Source organism: Bombus vancouverensis, chromosome 9 (assembly GCF_051014615.1).
Source record: "Bombus vancouverensis nearcticus chromosome 9, iyBomVanc1_principal, whole genome shotgun sequence".
Taxonomy (NCBI): Eukaryota; Metazoa; Arthropoda; class Insecta; order Hymenoptera; family Apidae; genus Bombus; species Bombus vancouverensis.
Window position 1 is genome coordinate 1417595 of NC_134919.1, and position 23800 is coordinate 1441394.

At 34.6% G+C, this 23800-nt stretch overlaps 1 protein-coding gene across 6 annotated transcripts; it reads right to left on the bottom strand.

Annotated features, from left to right (window-relative positions):
- Positions 1-11: 11 nt before the first annotated feature.
- nab (NGFI-A-binding protein homolog) lies at positions 12-23048 on the bottom strand. 6 transcript variants are annotated; one of them, XM_076621682.1, is made up of 12 exons: positions 22838-22998; positions 21872-22552; positions 7396-7497; positions 7089-7226; positions 6549-6859; positions 5945-6157; positions 5629-5879; positions 2157-2259; positions 1054-1124; positions 780-891; positions 656-712; positions 13-524 (listed from the first exon to the last, which is right to left on the bottom strand). In XM_076621682.1, exons 2-12 carry the CDS (start codon positions 22182-22184, stop codon positions 417-419), a joined length of 1779 nt encoding a protein of 592 aa, XP_076477797.1. In that variant the 5' UTR covers positions 22185-22552; positions 22838-22998; the 3' UTR covers positions 13-416. The 6 variants fall into 6 exon arrangements, 4 of the variants coding, with proteins under 4 accessions (XP_033196147.1, XP_076477797.1, XP_033196148.1 ...); XM_033340256.2 differs by having other exon boundaries at positions 12-524; positions 1054-1121; positions 21872-22999; XM_033340257.2 differs by having other exon boundaries at positions 5725-5879; positions 21872-22998.
- Between the last annotated feature and the right edge of the window lie 752 nt (positions 23049-23800).

Genomic DNA, 23800 nt, shown 5'->3' on the forward strand with positions numbered 1-23800 from the left:
GAATAAAAAAGGTTCATTGTATATTTACAAATTTTAGTGTTATACAATACGCAATTATATTTCAGTCAACACACGCTTTTGATTTAAAGAAATTAATAGTATATACAACATCTAAAAGTGTTTTTGTAGCTTAAAATAAGTACAAAGAATTTATTAAAATCAAATAATGACCAGCGCCGTATTTTTTAACATACTTCTGTTGGTTTTATGAAACCCATTGTAACATCTGTTAATTCTAATTTTAAAATAGCTTTTGATGCAAAAATTTTACTTGTGCAGCAACAACCAACATAAAAATTATGTTATAGGAAATAACATGACAATGGTCAAATACATATAATAATACTAATTCTAATACAGGCTGAAACATGTTTCTAAGAATGAGACAACTATGATAATACAATTTTTTAACAATATCACAGCGTTGGTTTTTCGTCTGTTGGTTCTTCTTTTATAGGATGATTACATTCCATTAATGCAGGATTTGCCACAGCAATTATATTATCTCCCCGTGAAGCTATTACCTATATTTGACCAAATTGAAAGCCAAATTAGCATTTACTAGTTATTACTAATTTAACTTGATATCATTATATATATGTTTCTTCAGAAATTAGTAAATAATATGTATATCAATTTAAATAAAATTTACTACCTTAAGATTGAAATCACTTTCCTTATCTGTATTATCTGCTTCAACTTCATTAGTGTCCTGTAAATAGGACCATTTGTCAACTTGAAATAATTAGTACACATATATTCGCAAAACATTTGCTTACGTGTATCGATGAAGACTCTTCATTTGAAAATGAAAGTTGACTGTCAGAGTCGCTAATCTCCTCGATACTCGCACTGAACATACCATTGTTATTCTTCTTCCTCCAAACTGGACTAAAACAATGCAAATGTCTGAACATCAATATATACTTGCAAAATTAATTTCTTTGCAATTATAAGTCAATAAAATATATATGTGATATTCAAGATTGCAACCTATAAGTATTTTACAGTGCATTATCTACTTAATAATCCATTTGAGCTCAAAGTAATCACCTTGAAGATCTGTGTCTTCTAATTGTTGAGTTACCTATATCCATTTCAGGGCAACGTAGATCCAACTCCTCCTAGAACAGTGAACTGCTACAGACAGTAGAAGTAACAAATATAGCATAGGAAATGACAGCCAGAAAAAAGCTAATTATTATTATTACTATAGTTAATAACAATTACTCGATATAACTAATATAACAGGCATACACAACTCGTAAGGACACCAGGAACAAAGCATAGAGTCCTAACAAGTGTGGAAGAAAATATTGTATGAATTAATTGTGTTTTAGATAGTAATTTAATTTTTAATATGTTAATACATAAATTAAAAAAATTCTTATTAAAAAAAGCACCTTCTACTTAAGGAAAAACAGTTTCTGAGAAGAATTTTTTTATATGTATGTACATTTATAAAGTATGTAACGTTTTTCTAAATACCTGTTAATTAACAAACATAAGTATACAAACATTTAGTACAAAAGCCATGCATGTTATGCAAAAGCTATACTTGACCTTTTCTGCTTGTGCTTCGCGCGTATATCAACGTAGTGGTAGTTTACGTGTTGCAATTGTTTACGTGCTGGGTGCATAGTTAGTTGTTAGCGTTCATGCGAGTGCAGCAGCTCATTAATATGCCAACGATTCCAGATCAAATCATAACTATGGAATTCCATCAAGGATTTCGTAACGTTTTTTTTTTAGGCTATATATATGATATTTTGTAATATTTAAAAAAATCGTCGATTTTATTTTTGTATAATCATTACTTAGTAATTTCTTTAATTACTGATCATAAAAATTATAAATTGATTCAACTTATCTAATAATTACTATTATGTACGTTACCAAGGAAATTATTTCATAATTTTTCTTATATTAAGTTGTGATTAAATTCTTTAATAAAACGTTTGTTTTAGTGTAATTCTAAATATAATGAAAATTTTTTGGTATCTAATTTTTATGATTATACTATATAATTGATGTATCACATAAGATATGTCATATTCAATTTATATTAAAATCCGTGACTTTGTCCCAAGTTTATAATGATTCTGAACTGGAATCTGTATGTACATGGCTTATTATGATGATCGAGGTGAGCTAACCTGCGTCGCATCTTCATTCTCACCCTCAAGCTCGAGCTTTTGTCGTTTTGTACGATCAGGTTCGTTTTCTTCGCCATTTTCACGTGGCCTTGACACGGATAAGCTAAAGCATTTTAATTATGAATATCATACTTTAATTGGCTTAAAAACTACATGTAGATTTGGCTAACCTTCTATAACACTGTGTAACTTAAAAGTCATCCCTATTTATATACAGCGTGTCCTGTTATTGCCTCTATATAATTTAAGGAGTGATTCTTGACGTCGAAATGAGACGAAAATCAAGAATAAAAAATTGTGTTTTTGGTTTTATTTTTTAGCTATTGACAATAAAAAGTCGGCCAGAATATCCTCGAGCAAACTTCCTTACACAAACGAAAGGAGGTCAGCCTAAGCAGCGGAGCACACAGAGATCCTCAATTCGATCGACATATGAGCTGCAGCTCACCTCGTATGAGTCGTAGAAAAGAAAACTATGGTGTTCGGAGAAGTAAACAACCCCGCGCGACGCTTCGCAAAAGAAGTGGTAGTTTAAACATTCAACCTGCTTACTCATGGAAATCCATAAGAACATATCGAAAACTACACTATGAAATTTCCGAATGGAGAGTATTAATGTTACCTCTAATCCTTTACTTCCGCGAGTGTCCACAGCAAAATCACACACGCACCGCGATTGTCCCAGCCGCGAGTGTCCACAAAAAATACAATAGATGTTCGTTATGTCCCCCGTTTTCTTGTAAACAGATCCTGACTCTCCTCTGAAAATTTTGCTGTATTGTGTTTTCATGTGCCCCAGTAGTAAAAATCGAGAGGATTTAAATCTGGTGACCAAGCAGACCAAAACACAGGTTTTCTTCGACCGATCTACCATCCTGTTTCCAAAACAACTGGTCAAGTGTTCTTGCAGTATACGCACTACGCGCACTGCATATACAATACACTCAAGTAAGACTCTAACTTAATATTTTCAGTTCTCTAAAAGTTCCCTTTCGAATGTCGGAATGATTTTATTCTTCCGAAACTATTCTAGTTTCTTGCTTCAAAATAGCTAAAACATGGCAATGTAGTGATGTAGAGTTTATTCAGGAAGAAAAATTTACGATGCTCATTACCAATGCTTTCATTTTCTTTGTATAACTCGGAATTATTCAGGAACAGTTATTGTTACGCCACGAGGCTTACCACAGTCTAACCGCCGCTCGCGGTCCTACAGTGTCGCAGGCAGATCGTCTTATCTGCCCGCCGGATCATATGCAATGTATCGACGAGCGCATAGTTGTCGCCAAGCAGCGAGCTCTAGAAAGGTCGAATTTTTGTCCGTTACGTTTTTCACACAAGAAGAGGCATACGTGGTCATAGGCGCGAGCGGTAGCGTAACCCGAGTATACTGGGGGTCGTCTTCCAAATGAGACAAAGAAATCATCGAAAGGCGATCAGTTCCTTCTGACGAGTCAAACGTGACACGTCGAGAAATCTGACGAGCAAAATCAAATAGTCTAACGAATTTATCTAGAGATATCGTGAAGTCGAGTCAGCTTTCTGTAATATATTCATCATATTATTATAAAATATATTATTTTATGTTAACCTGTTAATACAGTGTTACATTCATTGAACCACTTCTGTTATCTTAACCGAAACAGGGGAACGACTATTTCGCGGCGTCGATTAACATAATCGTAGCGAAAATTTACGCCTCTCGCTGACGCGTTTTCCTAGCGACCGCGTCTCTCCGCGAACAGTCGTAACAGTTATGATATTTAAGAAGTTCTTTTTGAAAGCAAGGGTACGATAGGAAGCGAAGAGGCTGCATATCAAATGTGTTTAAAAGAACCTATTTTACGCAATCTTCAAAATTTATATAGCTAGAGATTTATTAAATATGCTCATTGGAAAAGTGGGCTTTCTGTTTACCAAATGGGTTTCGGAAATATCTCAATTCTTCAAGCCTTATTGTCTTCGATTTTTATGACCGTAACGTGTTTTAAACGTAGAAAGAAAAAAATTAGAAGAATGCTCTAAGAAAGCTCTAGTATAGAAAAGAAGCATAACTATCGCATTTATTATTTATTTTGAAGCAAACATTGTGACTATATTCGTGGAATAATATAAAATATTAATTTGACATTTTGTAGGAAGTGTGGAAAAACCGACTATAAGTTTTTCGGTAAATATTCACTTTTCATCACAAAATGTCAAAATAATATTTGAAAGTGTTGTATGCAGTGTAACAGTCTTTATATTGTAGCCACATTTGTTATGGAATGTATACATTTGCAGAACTTTCGCATATATACTTTTGCTACGTTGCGGCGGACGGGAATAATGCAAAAGTGTGACGTTTATACGCCGAAAAATATCCCAACAGGACTATATTCAGCGCACAGACATTTTACAATATAGCTCAACGAATATGGGATACCAGCACATTAAAACTTGTCCTATCTGGCATACGAATTCAGTACGACGACGCGGATCTGGGAGATAGAGCACTGCACTGTATTCAACAAAATCCCAATTTGAGTACGAGAACTATTACTGCTGAAAAAGGTGTCAGCAACAGCACCGTATGGCCAGTATTGAAGGAGGAAAATCTACACCCGTATAGCATCCAGAAAGTTCAACAGCTAAGAATGGATGAGTAGGAAAGTCCAACGCGATTCTAATTTTCCCGCCAGAATATTATTTACTGACGAGGCAACGTTTAACAAATGCGCAATTACAAATATGCGTAATGGACATTTCTGATCATAGGACAATCGCGGTGCGTGTGTGATTTTGCTGTGGACACTTGCAGAGGCAAAGGATTAGAGGAAACATTAATCCTCTCTACTCGGAAATTTCATAAGGTGACCTTTGATATGCTCTTATGGATTTCCACGAGTAAGCAGGTTTAATGATTAATCTACTATTTCTTTTGTGAAACGTTGCGCGGGGTTGTTTACATCTCCGAATACCACGGTTAACTTATAGGAGGTAAACTGTCGCTCATATGTCGACTGAATTGAGGATCACTGTGTGCCCCGCTGCTTAGGTCGACCTCCTTTCGTTCATGTAAGAAAGTTTGCAGGGATATTTTGTCCGATTTTTGATTCTCAATAACTAAAAATTGAAACCAAAAACGCAATTTTTGTATTCTTGCTTTTCGTCTCATTTCAGCGTTAAGAATCACTCCTTAAATTATATAGAAACGGTAGCCGAACATTCTGTATATTTATACCTTTTAAATTAATATAGAAAGGATCTGTAACTAGAATTCTGGTTTTAGGAAGATAAACTTTATACATATGTGTATATTCGAAGAAATTAACAAAAAAGGACAATCTTTTCCTAAGAAAATTCACGATACTTATAGTTCTATTACCTATTGCCTTTCGTAATTCTATTACCTACATTAATCTTCAATATTTTCATTCTAAATACTTGTAATAGAGTTAATAATATTTTTATAGAAACTAAAGATACTTACTAATGATTTTTTGAATAATGATACCCAGAATCTCTCACAACGCGTCGGGCCAAAGGAAAAAGTTCATCTCTTCTAGTAAGAAGGGCAGGTACGAACCTGCAAATTTGTGCAGCAGCCTCATTTACTGACACTTCGTGCAATGTCAATGGTTTCTCCGGTTTCCTCTTACAGTCAAACCTTCCATAAATTGCTGCATATTTCCGAATTTCTTCCATTCTACGTGGATCACTATCAGGCATAGCCATTACCATCTACAAATAATACGATTACATAAAATTTATGAATCATTTTAAGCACGTACAAAAGTGATATTTACTTCTAAATTTTTGCAAATTTTTTTCTTAACATTATGAGGTTTTGGATCAACGGGTCGAATAGTAGCGGCAAGTCTTTCAGCTGCCTCTGCAAGTCTTTGTATTTGAGATTGCAAAAGGGTTGGAGTAGGTTGCGTTGGACTCGCAGGTGCACCACCACCGCCACTAGGACTTGGTGTTGTACCACTACCACAGGATGACTCACATGTCCCTACCTGAAAGTAATGGTATTTCTCCAATAACTCATTTACACAGGACGCTTCGAAGTTATTAAAATGTTATTGACCAATCGAGTATGGAGAAATATGCATGTCTTTTGTCTGAAAAATATGCTATAATTGGTTTGTGTCTGATAATGATAAAGTTTTAAATATACAGATTTCAAACGTCCAGAGAAGACTAAATCCGATCCAATTCATTATACATCGATACAAATTTTTATATTACAGTATTTTATGTATGAATTGAAGCAATCAAATATTTAAATAATTAAATATTTAAATATTTTAATAATATTAAGAACAAAATATATCTTTAATATATACTGCATCTATTGTTCATAAAACTGGAATAAGAGTAGCAACATTTTTTTTATTTGAAGTATACCTGTAATATACCAGGACTGTGAGAAGTAGTATAAGGCAGAGGTGTATTGGGACTTGGACTTTGTCGAAATGTTGTTGAGGCCACTGGTGCTGTTACACTTGTAACGGATACAATAGGGCTAGTACTTCTACATGGTAATGGTGTTAGAGATACGTGCGACGAAACATATGGAGTAGGAGTTGCTGTTTGCGAAGTCGTTGTAAAACCTTGAAGATTTTGCACTTGCGGCCTAGGACTCACGCAGGGAAATCCTATGCCAGCAGGAGCTTTACACGTAGCCGTTGTCGGTACAACTGGTGTTTGGAAAAGTGCTATAACAGAATTTTGGTAACTCGATTAATTATTAAACTTTCCGATTTACCGTAACATTAATAATATCTATGTTTTGCAGAATGTAATATATTTTTATTCTTATGGTTTCTTTTTATACATATGTCCATATTTTTATAATCTTATCATTTTCAAATATTTTGTATAATTGTTTGATAAAATGATTTAGTCAAATGTACGAAAAAATGATTTGATATTAAGGTACTTTACAAGGATTTGTGAGCCATTCCTGGAGAGCTTTTTGAAGTCTTCTGACATGGAGAGGTTTGCTTGCCATACCAACGAGCGCCATAATTTCCAGAAATTCTTCTTCTCCAGCATCGCATAATTGTTGTACGTCGTCACCACCTAGAATAGTTTGTAAGAAATGGTTCGATCTCTTTAACACGAATTATTTTAAAAGGTTTCCACTATTATATGGTATTTTTTAATTCTTTCTTCAAAACGTCAAAGTTATCGAAAAGGATATTAAGGATTATCGAAAGGATACTAGATATTTAAAAAAGAATTTCTTTACCCATTTCTAAAAGCGTGTCGTAGTAGCTCAACAGAGACGCACGTTGCATCACTCTGTACAGTTGTAGTTCCGCTTCATTTTGAGGTACGGACGTCTGCACCACTAAATGATTCACGTAAAAATTATTAAAAGGAAACGTTTGACTCGAGTAAAATTTGAGACAATTCTGATTATTTATAATATCGAACAATAAAATTCTAATAATAATCTAATAAATCATTAAACCATCTCATCTGTGATTCAAAGTATCTTTAGAGTGGCTAAAATTATTAGAATTTATAAATAAGACAAGTTTCAAATTTGGTCATCTAAAGGACATAGCTTACACCTGAAATCTTCAATCTCGATAGTTTTATGCTATAGTTGAATCAATAATTGTTCATTCTTTCCTATCGCCGATGATCCATACAAGCCTTTAATGTTATCATAAATAACAGAAGAAAAACAATAATATACAACGGACAGAATATTAAGAATATTCTCTATGAAGTCTACAAAGAATATTTGACATAATTCATATTCTTTCAATTGGATGCCTGATGACTCGTCGAAAAATAATTTCCCTGTATCTGGATATATTAGAGGGGTGAATTGATGGTCGACTGATCGATCATTTGGTTGTTGAGTCCGGTTCGGCGAGCTGAGCTCACCTTTGCGGAGGAGAGCTCGCCTCGGACAGTATGCGACAGACGGTCGAGCCGCCAGGGTGTCCGACTAGTTTCTTGCAAATTTCGAGGAACTGCGAGAAAAAGCGGCGTGCACACACGTACAGCGTATAAATTAATACCGGTACCGCTGGCATGGCATCGGACGCCGCTCTTGAAAGAGGGAAGGGAGGGGAACAGGAGAGAGAAAGAGTGGTGTATCCCTCCAGAAAGAAAACCTGTGGTCTGGGTGCGACGAAGAGGAAAGGATAGAAATTAAAACAAAGGGAAGAAAGATGAAACGGAAGATGAACCGAGTACGAAAGGTAGAATGAGGAGGAGGAGGGGGAGGAGGAGGAAGAGGAGGAGGAGGGGGAGAGAAAAAGGGAGATATTTAAGGGATGAGAAGAGAGAGGGCAATGGAGAGAGGGAGAGAAAAAAAAAGAGAGCGACAGGAAGCTAGAAGAAGAGAAGAAATGCAGAAGGAGATACGGAGCAATACGGTAGAGCCGGGCCCTGAAAAACCTGGCCGTCAGGTCTTATTACGAACCTAAGGCCCGGTCTCACGCTTATATACACCGACCGAGATACGAGTAAGTCCCTGACAGCAGCGGGGTGACTCGTTCCGCGAGATTTTTCTGACGTTGGCCCCTGCAGCCTCGGCTGAACCCACCAAAGGGATATGTGGATCTTTCTAATGAGGCGCCGATTTCTCACTCCCCCCGCGCGCCCTCTTACGTTCTTCGATGTGCTCACTTACAAAACGATCCGCGTAACGTGCGATGATAGTAAATTATACGGTAAAAGTTCATTTATTTCAATATCGGTATAGATAAATGCATATCTACAATTTAGAGCTACACTTAATTATCCAATTGTCATAGTTCCGATTATGATGCAATATGGGAAATTTTGTTAATTATTATTTCAATTGGTGCAAAAGAATATGTTTCGAGAGTTTACATTGAAATAATGTACATTTTTTTATTCTTTCTAAAACTCCGAATCCTTTCTACATATCATTATATTTTCATATATAAGTCGAATAAGGTTTCATAAGGTAATGTAGAAGTTTCAACAGTTTGGTGTCTTTAACATGTTTAATTGAGATCATTTACCTTCTTTGGAACCTTAAATTTATATAAGAGAAAGAAGTCGGTTGTTATGGAAACTTGTTTGACTGAGAATCGAGAACGAAGCTAGAAGTATAAGCAATATTTACATTAAGATGATATAAAACTAAAAATTTATCGTTAAGATCTAATTATAGAATCATAAGATTATAAGATATCTCAGGATATAAAACGTCATCGCGCTATTTATTTATTATATTTTAATTCAGATTTCCTTTAAGTTTTCATTAACTTTTTCATCGTTCATGTAATTTTTGCCACTGCTTGCCTTTAGTTTTTAGCATTCCAATGTTCTGTTTGAATCTATATTGTTAAACGTCCTCTTTCAATCTTCTTTGTAATTAACTTCTTCGACAAGTACAATTATAACAAGATACCGATAGCTTTCGTACAAAATAAATGGTCAGACTTGCTTTACAGTTTCGAGTGTTTTATGGTCATTCGTTAATTAAACATGAGCGATTTTTGCAGCTGGGTTCGTTCAAACATTCATGAGTCTCTTGATTACACAGAAATCAAACAATAATGCCCATCAATGAGAGTAATTCATATATGATTTACTGTCCATAAAGTATCGAGAGTTATTCTTTAAAAAATCGAACAAATACAAAAAACCATAAAGTTCTGATGGTAACTCTCGTTTCTCTTCGTTCCTTTTCAGCTCCTTTTATTAAAGAGTACCCAGAAAATATACGTGTTTCATAACTTTAATTTATCGGGGCAAGTTGAATAAAAAAATCAATGACTTAAAAATAAATAATTGCGTCGATATTAATTATCTAGCATTAATTCATGAATTGCTATTTTACCTTCCTATATGGCATTTTTTGGAAAAACAGATAACATTACCTTGAAGGGACAAGTACTGGTTACCCATCCCCAAATTTTTAAAATGTTTACTTGTCTATCCTATTTCACTAGTCCTCTTCTATAATACACGAATCCTATTTCGTTATTAATTCGCTAATATAAAAAAAATTAATCTTCTTTGACAGATTTCGATGTCCGTAACTATATTTATCAAAGAATATTTTTTCCACATTGTCATGACGCCTCACAAATCTTCCCATAGCATCGTAACGTAAATCGATATAAGACGAAACAGGTAAAAAATTCAGTTTCCTTTGATTTTCGACCCAGGTCATTCTCATTGTAATCAGGCAATGGTATAGTTCCTCTATCTAGGATCCTCTCACCTTGATCAAGTAGAGTAGCTATACCTCTGACCGACAGTCTAGGACTGGCAGTGCATTTACATAACAACTTTTTTGGCACAGGATAATCGTTTTTGTCGGTAGGAACACGTACGCGAGTCGGAGGCAGAGTCGTCACGGCATAGCATCCAATACTGCGCACCAGGGACGCGCTAAGAAAAACCTGATCCTACCGTGGCCTCCTCAGCCTCCCTGGGAACGATGCGTGCTTGTTGTCTCTTCGCCACCACCGACTTTTCTTCTTTATGCCCACTGTTCACCATCGTTTCGTTGCTTTTCAGCCGACAATTCGTGGATCACACTGTGTTGTTCTGCTATCTTTAGGATTCGCTTCGTCGCTTCTTCTTTTTCCGTTCCTCTGTTTCCCTTTTTATTGTTCCTGCTAGTTTATCATTTGAATTCACCTAGGAATCGTAATTAAATTCGATTCACTATTGGAGTGCTTGGAAGTCGAAATATGATATTAAAGATATTAGGAATATTTAAGAAAAGATTATCGATAGACTGCGGATATTTATGCAGATCCAAATTTTTACGAACATAGCTAAAGAAAGAGAAGTTATACAAGGATTTTTTACTTGATATATAAATACCATATTTTGGATATGTTATATTTATTTTTTTGTTGTCAAATTTCCTATAAATGCATGAAAACTCGCAGCCCACTTATAAATACACGCGTACTGTCATTATGTCACTTGTTCTGAAGCTATAAACTTTTAGCGAGTTCATATTAATTTGAGATTAAAGAGTTTATTACTCGTATCAATATTTTAAAATTAGTTTTTACTTCGATAAATAGATGAGCAAATGAATAGATACATAAATCCAGATAGACCAACCTGCGTCATCTTAAAACAACTCTCTTTTTCTAATCCCTTTGCACAATCGAATCAATAACGAAACCCATTCCTGTATATTGTATATTCAAGAGAGATCAGAAGACAATCTCGAAAGCCTTCATTGATCAGTGTGGCCATTGTAAAAGTGTATGATGTGGAAAAGAGGAAGAAGCGACAAGATTTCCTCTGGGAGCACCATCAAACGCTTCAAGAAGAATCGATAAATTCTCTAACGTAATGGATAAGGACTCGCAGGAGACGGAGAAACATGATGATACTGAGGAATGGGGAGGGATTAAGAAAATAGTCCTTGGATGGAACATACAGTTTGAGCGAACAGAGGTGAGATTCTTGACGTGCATGCCCCATTATTCTATTATATCGTACATACATCATTATATCGTAAAGCATTGTAACATGATAAAATTGACTTTTAAAAATTAATCTGGAATAACAAAATTGGGATCTGTAAGTGTTAAATATTATGGAATAATTTTATTATTTGCAAAGTTCTTTATCCTAGAATTCTACAATATCTAAACTAGGTTTTATTATTTGTGAAATTCATCATCCTAGCATTCTACCATCTCTAGGCTAGGTTAGATAAAATATTTGATCCTAATATAAATGTGATAAGTGCTTAAATAAACAATATAAATTTGTAAACTCTATGCGTTGATAGGGTAACATGTACCGTTTTTGATTATTAATATATCATCAATCTATATTCTTGTCATATGTTGTTTCTATAAATCGACTAAAATTTTTAAATGCTTTCCATTACTTCCCGTCATTGATTATTCCTTCTAATTAATTACGATTACAAATGATGCTAATAATCTCACATAATGATGAACTAACCGACAGTTGAGATCTCCCATTTTTTGATCTAAACGCCATCCCAAAAACTTCACTTTTGCTTGGTCGAGATCTACGCACAAAAGAAGAACGAGGAAGAGAAGCAACCGAAGAAAAAGAAAAAGAAGAAGAGGAAGAAGAAGAGAAACTAGGAGGGGCTAGGCAAAGAAAGAGGTAGAAGCGGGTTAGAAGCAGCCATCAGCAGATGAGGGGGGTGGTCCAGGGTAAAAGACGTTCGGTTGGACGTGGTAAAGAGAAGAGAGACGAGGGTGAGAGCGAACGAGTGCTATAGCTTCTTTGTTCGATAGCTCACGGTGCGGACGCTCTTCCGATGCTACGCAAAAACGAGTCTAGTTTCTTAGAAGCGGCCGTTCTCGCGCGGCACCACACCAATGCCAGTGGAAGAAGCAGTGGCGGCGGCGGCAGCGCGGCGCGGCGGCAGCAGCAGCAGCAGCAGTAGCAGCAGCGGTTAGTATTTCGCTTTTTACTGGCATTGTAATCAAGGAAGGGTTAGGTGGGTTTTTGTCTAGTGCCTCTGCCGCCGCTTGGACAAAACACCGGACAGATGGACTGAGTCGCCGTTTCGATCCCCCTACCTTACCTTTCTGTCCCTTTCTCATTCTTCCCTTCTCACTTTATCTAGTTCGTGCTAAAGCTTTTCCTCCTGTCTCTGTTCTTCTTCTTCTCGTTCTTCTTCTCCATAGTCTCTCCCCTTGGTTTCTTGGTTATCCCTCTTGGCTATCTCTATCTCACCGAACAGCCCCTCTTTTTATCTTTCTAATCTGCTAGTCTTCGTGCACCACCCTTTCTTCATTCTTCCTTCTTCTTCATCTTCGTTGGGGCTATATCTGCCAGTTTTACCTTACCGTTTTCGTTCCCTACAGTTGCCCTTCTCAGCTCCTCCCCCCGATACATGCGAGCACCAGGCATCGAGCTTCTCTTCTAGGATACTATTTTACTTATCCCCACTTTTTACCTACCCTCTCCTACAGCCGACCAATGGTTAACTCCCCTTCGACGAGCAGGAAGGAAAAAACTAATTTGCTGGTCAACGATCAGGCAACCAGAGAGAGGGAGATGATGCCAGGGGAAAGGACATATAGAATATAGAAGATCTTTTAACGAGGGAAACGAACGATTTCTTCGGCTTAAGTGTTGTGTTTGGTTGTTAAATTACGTATGGATTTTTTATTTTTGACGTTGTCTTAGTTTTTAATTGGAAAAGTTCTTGTGACCGTTGATTGGGCTAATACATTAGTTATAAAAATATTTCTCTCTTGTCCAATAATTTAGTGAAATTTTTATGATTATTGGTTGCAGTAATAACTAACAATGACTTATCCACCAACTTGAACATATATAATCAGCACTCTATCGTATATAATTCGTTCAACCCATTCATTAGCAGAAGTTTCGACCATAGGCATTGAAAGGTCCCTGCGACATTTAAAAATGAGGGGTAGAGCACCATGTGTGTCGAAGGAGGCAGGATTAGAAAACATATTGTAAATTGGTATTTTCGGGGGTAGCAATACCTCGGTCGAATTGAGTTGATTGGTTGAGCATCGTTTTTAAGCTCGTAGGGTGGGGCCTGAATTCCATCCTTCTTGCAATGGCCAACCTCCGTCGCTTTTCCATCCCCTACTGTTTAAAACTTCTCTCCCTCCCTTAGGTGCATTTTAAAGTATGGTCGACTGATTTTGTGCCCGCATGCCGCGCCATCGAGAAAAAACTGGCAGTCCGTTAAAATTGCAAAACATCACGACACGTAATCTTTATTTGGTGGCGGCACGAAGCGGGATGAAATCTCCTCGTCGTTGCTGGGAACGGTTAAGCTGTCGAGTACGATATGCTATTTAACGTGTTTCATTGACATTATTAACCCTTCCACGGTGCGTTCAAAGTATTTAAATTGATTTGTATGCTTTTATACAGTTATTATAAAAATATATTATATTAAAGTAAATATATTCGATGTATTCAGTAATACTATAAAACTAGATATATTTGATAATAAAGTTAACTGCTATGTAGTTTTAACTATTAATTAACTAATATAACTTAATATAAAGTTTTTGTATTATATTGCAGAATCATTTGCAGAATCACTTTATTAAATGTTAGTAAAATTATTGTAATATCAAAGTTTATTATTCATAATCTAATAATATTAGTACACGATAGAATTTGGAAGAAGTTAATATTTCAGGAAAAGTATATCAAAACCAAAAATAAACATTCACCAAGGTTTGAATAATGTAAAAAGGAATGAAACGAAATATGAAAAAAGCGAATTATAAAAACAGCTGTGACGTATGCTCGCATCGTATGTGTTGAAAAAAGTAAAGAAACTCAAAATGAAATATGCAAAAAGTTAAATGATTAATGTAAATTAGTAGAATATGTTTTTAAAGGACTTTGTTTCAACATCATGTATTGCAGGAAAGATTTTGATATTAATAAAAGTAATTGCACTCAGCTATTAAGAATATATATATTGATAGCTAATTATCACAAAAAAATTTATACGATAAACACGAAATTTATTTTCTTTTCTTGCAACATAGGTAATTACAGATTCATCCAGTCGAACAACTTTATCGCTCGTAAATGTACCCGATACTTAAAAGACACTCAATATATTATGTAAATTAGCTAAATTCGATAAATATATTGGTCTAATAAATATACGATTTGTTTTTTAATTTATACATTTACATTCACAATATTCTTAATTTATTCTCATAAGCACTATTGAATCTCTGATATATTTATGATTATTTGAATATATTTAACGCAGTGGTCATGACTAAAAATTAAAAAGAATACTAGAAGTACATATGCGTGCAAATATTAACTGTTTTTTAACAGACGTTTGATAGTGAAATGAATAAAATAACAATTGTATCTGACGATTCGAAAAATTCTGGTTTGATGCATTTCTTTGACTTGGCAGAAAGTAACCGGAACGGAAAAGAAGATACTTAATCTAAGTTTCTGTTCGGAGAAACGATGACGCGGCCGCGTAGTATGGCGCAAAAATAGACAATCCCGACCAAGAAATAAAATGCAGAAACTCACGGTGAACAAAATGAAAGAGTTCGGAGGTCGACCAAAAAGATCGGCGTCCACGTAGCGAAAACAGATTGGATAAAAAGTCGCGCGACAGGCTTCCACCGAATAAACAGGATAAATCTGGATTCCTTCGCAAATAGCGATGAGTTTAGCGATATACTTGCATGATAATCGTTTTTGCACCATATCCTTCTACCTGAATGCAACCCAACTAACTGAATCGACATTGTGAATGCAACTGATCGAACGTTTTAGTAATACATAATAAACAGCATCTATACCTAATTTGTTCTAATTATTGCACGTGGATAGACAAAATATTCAGAATATTCAAAGCAATTCATTTTAAAAAGATTGACAGGAATCTTTTTTAAACAGATCGACAAACTTATTATATTATAATCGATAAAAGTATAATTATTCATAACTATTTATTTAACTTGATAGGTAAAGAAGTATGAATGTTTTTCCGTGAATAAAATAATAGGAGAATAAATGAGTTGTTTAGCAAGCGTTTTTAGAGGATGGGAAAGATATACTTAAAAGAATCAAATGGAAATCTGTTTAGAAATAGTTGTAATTATGGAAATGCAATATTTGTAGAAATGGATAAAAAATAATTGGGTTTGATTAATGACAAAAGATTATCTGTTTCATGTCTCATTAATACTTGTGATATTGTCTGTGAACATTTTTATGAAAATAAGTAAAATATTTAATTTGGACTAACCGAATTTTTTGGGTAATAATTAAATATTTTAAATCAATGAATATTGTTAATATTTCCTAATATTATAATATCAATATACCATTAAAAGACCAATCTGCAGATAAATGAAACAATGAAATTAATCTTTAATACAAATATAAAAGAATGTAAATATTAAAAAATAACGTCAATTTAATTAGAACATTCGCTTTCTATTTATTCAAAGGTAATATAAAAAATGTCTAAATCTCGTAAACCTTGGGAGAAACGTTCCCACGGGCATCCTGTGAATATAGAATTTTTTAGTAAGTTTTTTCTTAGGCCCAGTGAAGACGAAGCAAAGGGTTATAAGCAAAACATCAAGGGCTAATTTTTTTTTAAATGAAAGCGTTCGCCACTTTCTGGTCACATGCATACAACCTTCGCACGCAACATTTCAACTTCTGGTCTTTCTTTTACCTCACATTTACATTACTTTTTCGCTAGACAATGTAATGTTATCAATAAAAAATTAGGATATCATAGAGATTGTATTGTAATGAAAAATTGTGCGTGTAATGAAAAATTAAGTTGCGTTATCTTTGAGTATGCTGAATTGAAATCATATCAAATGTTTGAATTAAAATTATGTTTATATTATCTCAGACTAGATCAAGTAAAAGAATTACTGCAAATGGCGAAACGACCATCATAATCTTCTGATCTAAAATAAGTGGTAAAACATATTATATCGTATTTCTGTAAAGTAAATTAACTCAAATAGTCAAATAATTTGTTCTAACAATCATAAAGTCGTACACATACGAAAAGATGTAATAATAACAGCAATAACAATGTTACTTCTTTCGCTAAAAAAGAACCAACCAAAAAAGTAGAAAAAAAGCAACTTTACGGTTTTCCCGTGTTCATCCAACTTCAACAACATTCCAGCCGCAACGTAACACGTCGTCCAACAAAAAGAAAGACGAGCAAACGAACCAAGTGTACGCGTTCGTATACATATATGTACGTTTCCCGCTACCCAGCCGCTCTTCTTCTCCCTTGGATCGCAAGGTTGAAGACTGATAAAAACTCAGCAGAAAAACTTCTCTATCATAGGGTTGGAGGGGGATACCAACGGGGCTGAGGGTGGAGGGAAAAGTGGTGGAAGCAAAAACAGCCTGAGAAAAGAAGAGATCAGATATAACGTCGAGGAACCCACGGGGAAGAAAGAGGGAGCACACGGTTCCAATAGAAGAGAGGAGGAAGAGACAAAGAATTCTTTCCGAGCTATTTGTTTTTTTTCGTTCGTTTTCTGCCTCGTTCTTCTGGGTCAGGCTTCTTCCGAGTTTTTTTTTATGCCGTCAGACTGATGGAAAGGGTGACGATATGCATATGTTTGAGGCGGAGGGCTGGACCAGTGAGTCCGGTTGTATCACTCGGGAGGATCAACGTATATTTGTATATATTTTATTCTAGTTAGGTTCTTCATGGGAGTGTTAGATCGACAGGTAAGGCAAGGACGCGACCGCGCATCACTTTTTGGGATTAAATCTTTTAGAACAAGAAGGGATAAAAAAACGAAAGAGTATGGGGATAGGAGTACGAGAGAAAATAAGAGGGATTTAAGCGTACCCCTCACGGTGGTAGACTGAAGAATTTCTTGCCTGTTAATTTATTCGCGAACGAGATAAAGGTCGGATGGATTCCTTCCTTGTGGGAATATTCTGAATATGTACTTCGTTCTTATGAAGGACCGAATGGCTTACGAGTTTTGATAGACAAACCGTTTTCTAAGCGATTGATTGTCTTTGGATAGAAAGGAATATTTCTTAATCCTTGACTGCTATGGTGAAATGAAAATAACTTTCTAGCAAGGCTTTGAGGTATAATCGAATGTAAAACGTAAATGTGAATCTTTCTAGGCAAAAATGGGGCTCAGTCTAATTCAAAATTACCGAGCGTGTCGCACTTGAATACCATCTGTAAAACATCTTAAGTATTTCAAAAGCCCATATTAACATTTAAGAATTAAGTTCAACTTAAGAACGGAAATTTTTGTACGCTATATAACTAGATATGATACTAATTTTATCAGGTGTTCAACTAAATATGTCAATGACTGTATTATAGAGATAGTGAATTACAATATGGAAAATGATTAATGTATCGTTAAAGAAAAAAGGTTTCATATATTTTATATCATACTCGGTATAATAGGAATTCGTTTCTAGCATTTTAAATGTCGGATCAATATAAATATTAGCAACGTATACGCAGCTGCTTATTCTAACAAGCTCTTTCATTCCGTTTGTGTACTCTGCACGTCTTCTGAACGAGTTTTCTGTGCATACCTCTGTTCCCGACGTTAAAGAGATGCCTGAATGTAATCTGAATACGATCAAGAAATTGTGCGATCCGTGGGTGGATGCACTCGAATGCGAGTTAATTCGACAAACCGGAACGAGAACTAGAGCGATTTGTGAAGATACGGTGATATAAAAGAACATAACCCTTTTTTCTGTCCAATCCTTTGAAAATGAAAATTGTGTTGCTGAAAATTTAAATAAGAAAGGTAATAAAAAATTAGAAGGTAGAATTGAAAGTGTCATTTTAATGATTCTTATTTATGGCGAGTTTTAATCTTTCAATTTTCTAACACAAATTTAAAATTTAATATTTTAATAAGAAATGAAGGTAATAAATGCAAGTATGTATATCTTTTCATCTTTGATTACGAATATTAATTAAAAATAATAATCATCTTTTACAACACTGGGAATTATACAAAAATAATATTATTATCTCAAAAATAAAATTACTTAATCGATCTTAATTTTTCAATCATCGATTAATATTTATATCTGCTTGCTTGAATAAGGAACAATTAGGTGCAATTAAAACATCAAAGTTTTCTTTTACGACCGATATCAGAAATTATTAAATTTTATTTTCGCAATTGTTAATTGAAGGACACCATATATGCACGACATGGTATCAAAGGGATAAAATTAAATATGTTTTGTTTATGATAGAAAGAAAGGAGATAATCGTAAAATAAGAAACCGGGCAGGTTTGGGAATGCGAGCTATGGCTGCTATCGTAAAGACGTTTAATTTGAAAAAAATTCTTGGCTCGATAAGTTCTAAGTAAGCGCGGGAATCCGGCAAACTTGCCGCAAAAAGTTGAAGATTTTTTGTTAAGTTGCATAGCGACAGAGCAGTGAGCAAGTGGCTGTTTTTACACGAGTTTCGGCCTCAAATTTATAGCGCGCCAAATTATCCCGGTGTTTCGAATAGGCCGCGACAGGCATGCTAATTCTAAGCAAACGGTCATTCAGTTCGTTTGAAATTAAAACACGAAAACGTAGCGTCGCGTTCCTCCCATTACTTCGATAGGACAGAAAACTAAATAGTAAAAAATATAGAAATAAAGAACAACTTAGGTTAAATCTAAAAACAAAAGACAGACTTAGCCTCTCTATTTCTCGAGAATTATAAGTCGTTCGTATGACGAAAAAAGGTAAGTATGTATGTACTGTGGGACCTCCAGTATGCGAAGATTTACTGTTTAAATGTTCTATTACTATTATGCGGACAATGCGTATTTCTTTCCTCCAATAGTGCTTTATTATCAAAATAAATGTGGACGTGTTGTACATCAATAGCAAAAATTAACAAAATTAATTAATAAAATAGTTAAAATTTATAAAAATTATTGTCTCATTAAAAAATTTAAACAATAAAAAATTCATACTATTACTATCACTATTACTATTACATTTACTATTGTAACAAAAACCTAACTACATATTATAGTATAGTATAATAAAAAAGTTAAACGTTCTTTTCTTGTCCAAAAATCTTTATGCCTTTCGATCATTGCTTTAGGTAATTTTGATTTTTTACTCTTTATGAGAATAACAAGTGTTCTAGAATTACAGACACATAAATAATTAAAAAATATTACATTTACATTATACCTTACTCTTTGCAATTGTTCTTGCATTATTCTTTTTGAAATATCAGATAGTAATTACGAGGGAATACAAATGTTTAGTAGAATATTACACACATTATTATATATATATCGAATAACAATCCGAAGAGTTCGAAGATTTCTCAAAGATGAAAATTAAAACTTCCTTATGCAAACAATCATATCTTTCCATTAACTGAAATACTAGAAGTTCTTCAAAACGCAAGCATCGCAGAAGCAAATAAGGACCAATTCTTTCTCCTCTAATTTCATATTTAGGAATTATTAAGCAATTTCTAATGCGTAAGGCCGATTCGATTCGTATAATAATTCTCTTCGATGTTTCGACACGAGGCAAGATAAGGGAGGGAAAAAATGGAGCAGAAGAAGCAGAAATTGAGAAAAAGGCAGAGGAAGGTAAGAAAAAGAGGAAGAGAAAGGGAGTGGAAAAAGAAGGAGCAGCCATTTGCAGCCAGTGGACCAACTGCCGTCTTCGAGAGATATCCTCTCTCGCAATTTCAACTTTCGGAGAAACGTCAGGCAAAACCGCGAAACCAGCGCTTTTTTACCATTTAGTCTGCAATGGTCAACTCAGCGCTCGCGATCGCCTTCTATACTGTTATATCCTCCTCCGTTGGCTGTTTCGTCTTGTAAGAAACTGACAAAAACCGTTCTCGCAATAGTTGCTCACCAATGGCGGAAGAAAAAGCGTCTTTTTGCACGGCGCGACGCTTTTTGTCCGCTTCCTGAGTCATGCCTCTTCCTACCCAGAGTAGACAAAGCACATACACTATGCGCGTAACTGTGTATCTTTGCGCTCTGTATACGTGTATCTCACAGATCGTAAAAATGGAACTTTTTCAGCGAGGAAATTGAGATATATAATATCAGGTTAGGCAAGGGATAAATAATTGTAACAATCGAGATACTGTTGGGTTATTACGGCGATAGACGTTCGTTTTTGTAATATCCGTAATTATAATTAATAATAATCGTATTTTGAGGTGAGTTGCAGTAGATTATACAAAATTAATTTCTGAGATAATTTAGGGATTTTGCAATATGAATGATGAAGTTTGCTCTTGGTATGTATTAGGAAAGTTAATTATAATAACTTGAGTGATACTAATATAAGTACTTACATGTGTAATATTTTTATCAGAGAAATAAGAAACAATTATCCTTTTTTATCAATAATTATTAATTGATTAATGCCTTTGAAAAATTCATTACTTCAAGAGTAACAAGTTTTTTTTTAAAAGATGTAAGTAAACGGCGAAAAGAAATAAAAATTGAAATAGATAAAAATGCATGAATACTAATGAATATTTTTATTATTAAACGATGACGAAAAAGTCAAATTTACATGAATTATAAAGATTCAAAGGTGCAATGACTTATCGGCCATTTATTTAACAATAACATATTGTTTGAATAAGTTAATGCAATTTGCTTTGATAAATCAGTAAGAGTCAATTTTTAGAAAATCTTTGTTTTGGTATTTAAAGAAATATTAAGACTATGTTTACAAATTTGCTACTTATAATTAATATTTACCAAGCAATCATTCAGGCATGTCAAGCTATTGATACTAAACACTATAATACTGTAAGAATACTATTTACGACAATGATTAGACTAACGGTGTATTTATATAAATAAAATAGTATTTGTGAAGTATCTCGGTACTCGAATTTAAAAAATTATAACATAATTACATAAATTACAAAGAAAGTACGGCATCAGAAGTTAATTGAAACCGATGCGATCATTTTCTTAATCATCAATTTTGTCCAAACATGTTACAAACAAAAATTTAAATTTACTATCATTTTTCTGTTTTAGAAGAAAAACAAGATAACCTTACAGAAAAACAATTAAGAATGAACATTAACTTCTGTCAATATTTGCATGAAAACCTAAGCACATACCAATAAATCTATTTAAGTACATAAGCATATAATATCATAATCTCTGAAAAACTATGAAACATTTGACATTTAAACACATAAAAACCATAAATTTAATATAGCTAGAAACTTACGCGTGCCGTTGATGTTTCTGCTGAGTATCTTGGGCACAGCAGCGGTGACACCGGAAACGGATGGAACAGTAGGGACAGTAGGGATAGTGGACAGCACGGCAGCAGGCTGCTGATGCTTAGTTGGCGGGCTCGCCACCACGACCACGGGATTCTGTATGGTGCAAGTGGCCGAAGTCAGAGCACCAGAACCACCGACACCAGTAACCGTGTTGGTCGGCGCCGATGCCACTGGAGAAGATGTACCAATACCGCAGCTTGTTGTTACCGCCGCTGTCGTCTCCTCCGGCGTAGGTCCAAGCACACGATTCTCCATTTTCAACTGTTAACTCCACTTTCCGTTCTTTCCTCCCCAAGAGGATCGCACCGAGGCGTTACCTCCCACGATACTCACTCACTGCACTCGAGCAACAATGTTTGACGCATTCAAAAGTATCAAAAGATGTATACATTTATGTTATTATTACATCTCCAGCACGAGGAACACGTCATAAGACAATGTTAGTGAGAATTGTTCGAGCAAGTTGAATGATTATATTTTAACATTATCGACTGATAGGCCGGTGAAAGTGTAATAGAACGATTAAATAAAATAGCGAGGACACCGAACGATTAAGATAACGAAGATACCGGTAAAAGTGTAAAGAAAGATTATCAGCTAAATATGAAAAACATTTTTAATATCTAAAAAGTAAAAAAAAGAAAAAATGGAATATAAGTTGTACTCTTATAAGCATCGATGGAATTGGTGGCACTTGGAACGCGTGTGAGTGTAATCGTGCAAATCAGTCTAATACAGTAACTTTCTATGGAACAGTTACTTGTTAGATATTCATCTCCTTCAGAAGCACCGATAGTCTTTTTTTAATGCAATTGCGTAAACTTATCGAATACGTGTGTGTATGTGTTCTTAAATTAGTATTATTGTTAACCGAGAGAAGCAAATAAAATAAAGGAGATCGTGCTAACACTTCGAAAAGCAGCAGCGAGACACTTAGAACGATGACGCAGTGCACATTGCCGGCCATCGAGTGATTCCACTACGTGTCTGTGCTATGCCCCCTCTACTCAACTACACAACGTGCAATATTACCCCCACCACTGCCATATTCACGTGCGGTTATCCCTTCCTTCAACGATTCCCCCACCATCTTGAGACAATGAGAAACGATGGACACTACTGCGTTAACCAGAGTACGTAAATCTCAAATTCTTCCGCTTCCCAATTCCCACATTAAGTAAATAATAAATACATTTGTCTTTTTGAGCGTCCGATTTATATTTCACTTAAATTTAATGTTCTGTTTCGTTCAATAAATTGTAGGCTATCGGATGTGACAAATAGAGTTAAGAGTTCGTAAAAGTATTAAAGTTGCGAATGATTATAAGAATAACGCGCGAATATTGGTTCCCGCGCGTTTAAAAGGTATATTATTTCTTTCATTTGAGGTTAAAATATTATATTGACTTGTTTAAGTAATTAATGCTATTGCTGAAGATAATTATAAAGAAAGTTGTCAGATAACAATTTAATAAGATATATCAACAGGTAAAGTGTTGAAAATTTGACATTTCATAATATTTTAAACTGTTGAATTACTTCTGTTTTATAACAATCAGCATTAGAACTTAGAAACAACAAATACTCTCAACTTTTAATAAATCCATACCTACGGTGTATTGTATTGTGTTTTTAAAATAAATACACAGTATTCTTCTGAATTAAAATTTGTTGAAAGAACTCATTTTGTTCAACAAAAGCTTAACGCTAATAAGACATGGAATTATTATCCATTAACTCAGTTTTTATTTCAATATTTACTATTATAATCTAATTAACCTGCTACTTACGCGAATTTTCATAGATTTTTCTTAAATTCCCAGGACGTTGAATGAATAATATTCGTGATAGTTTAAAAAATCTTCCAACGA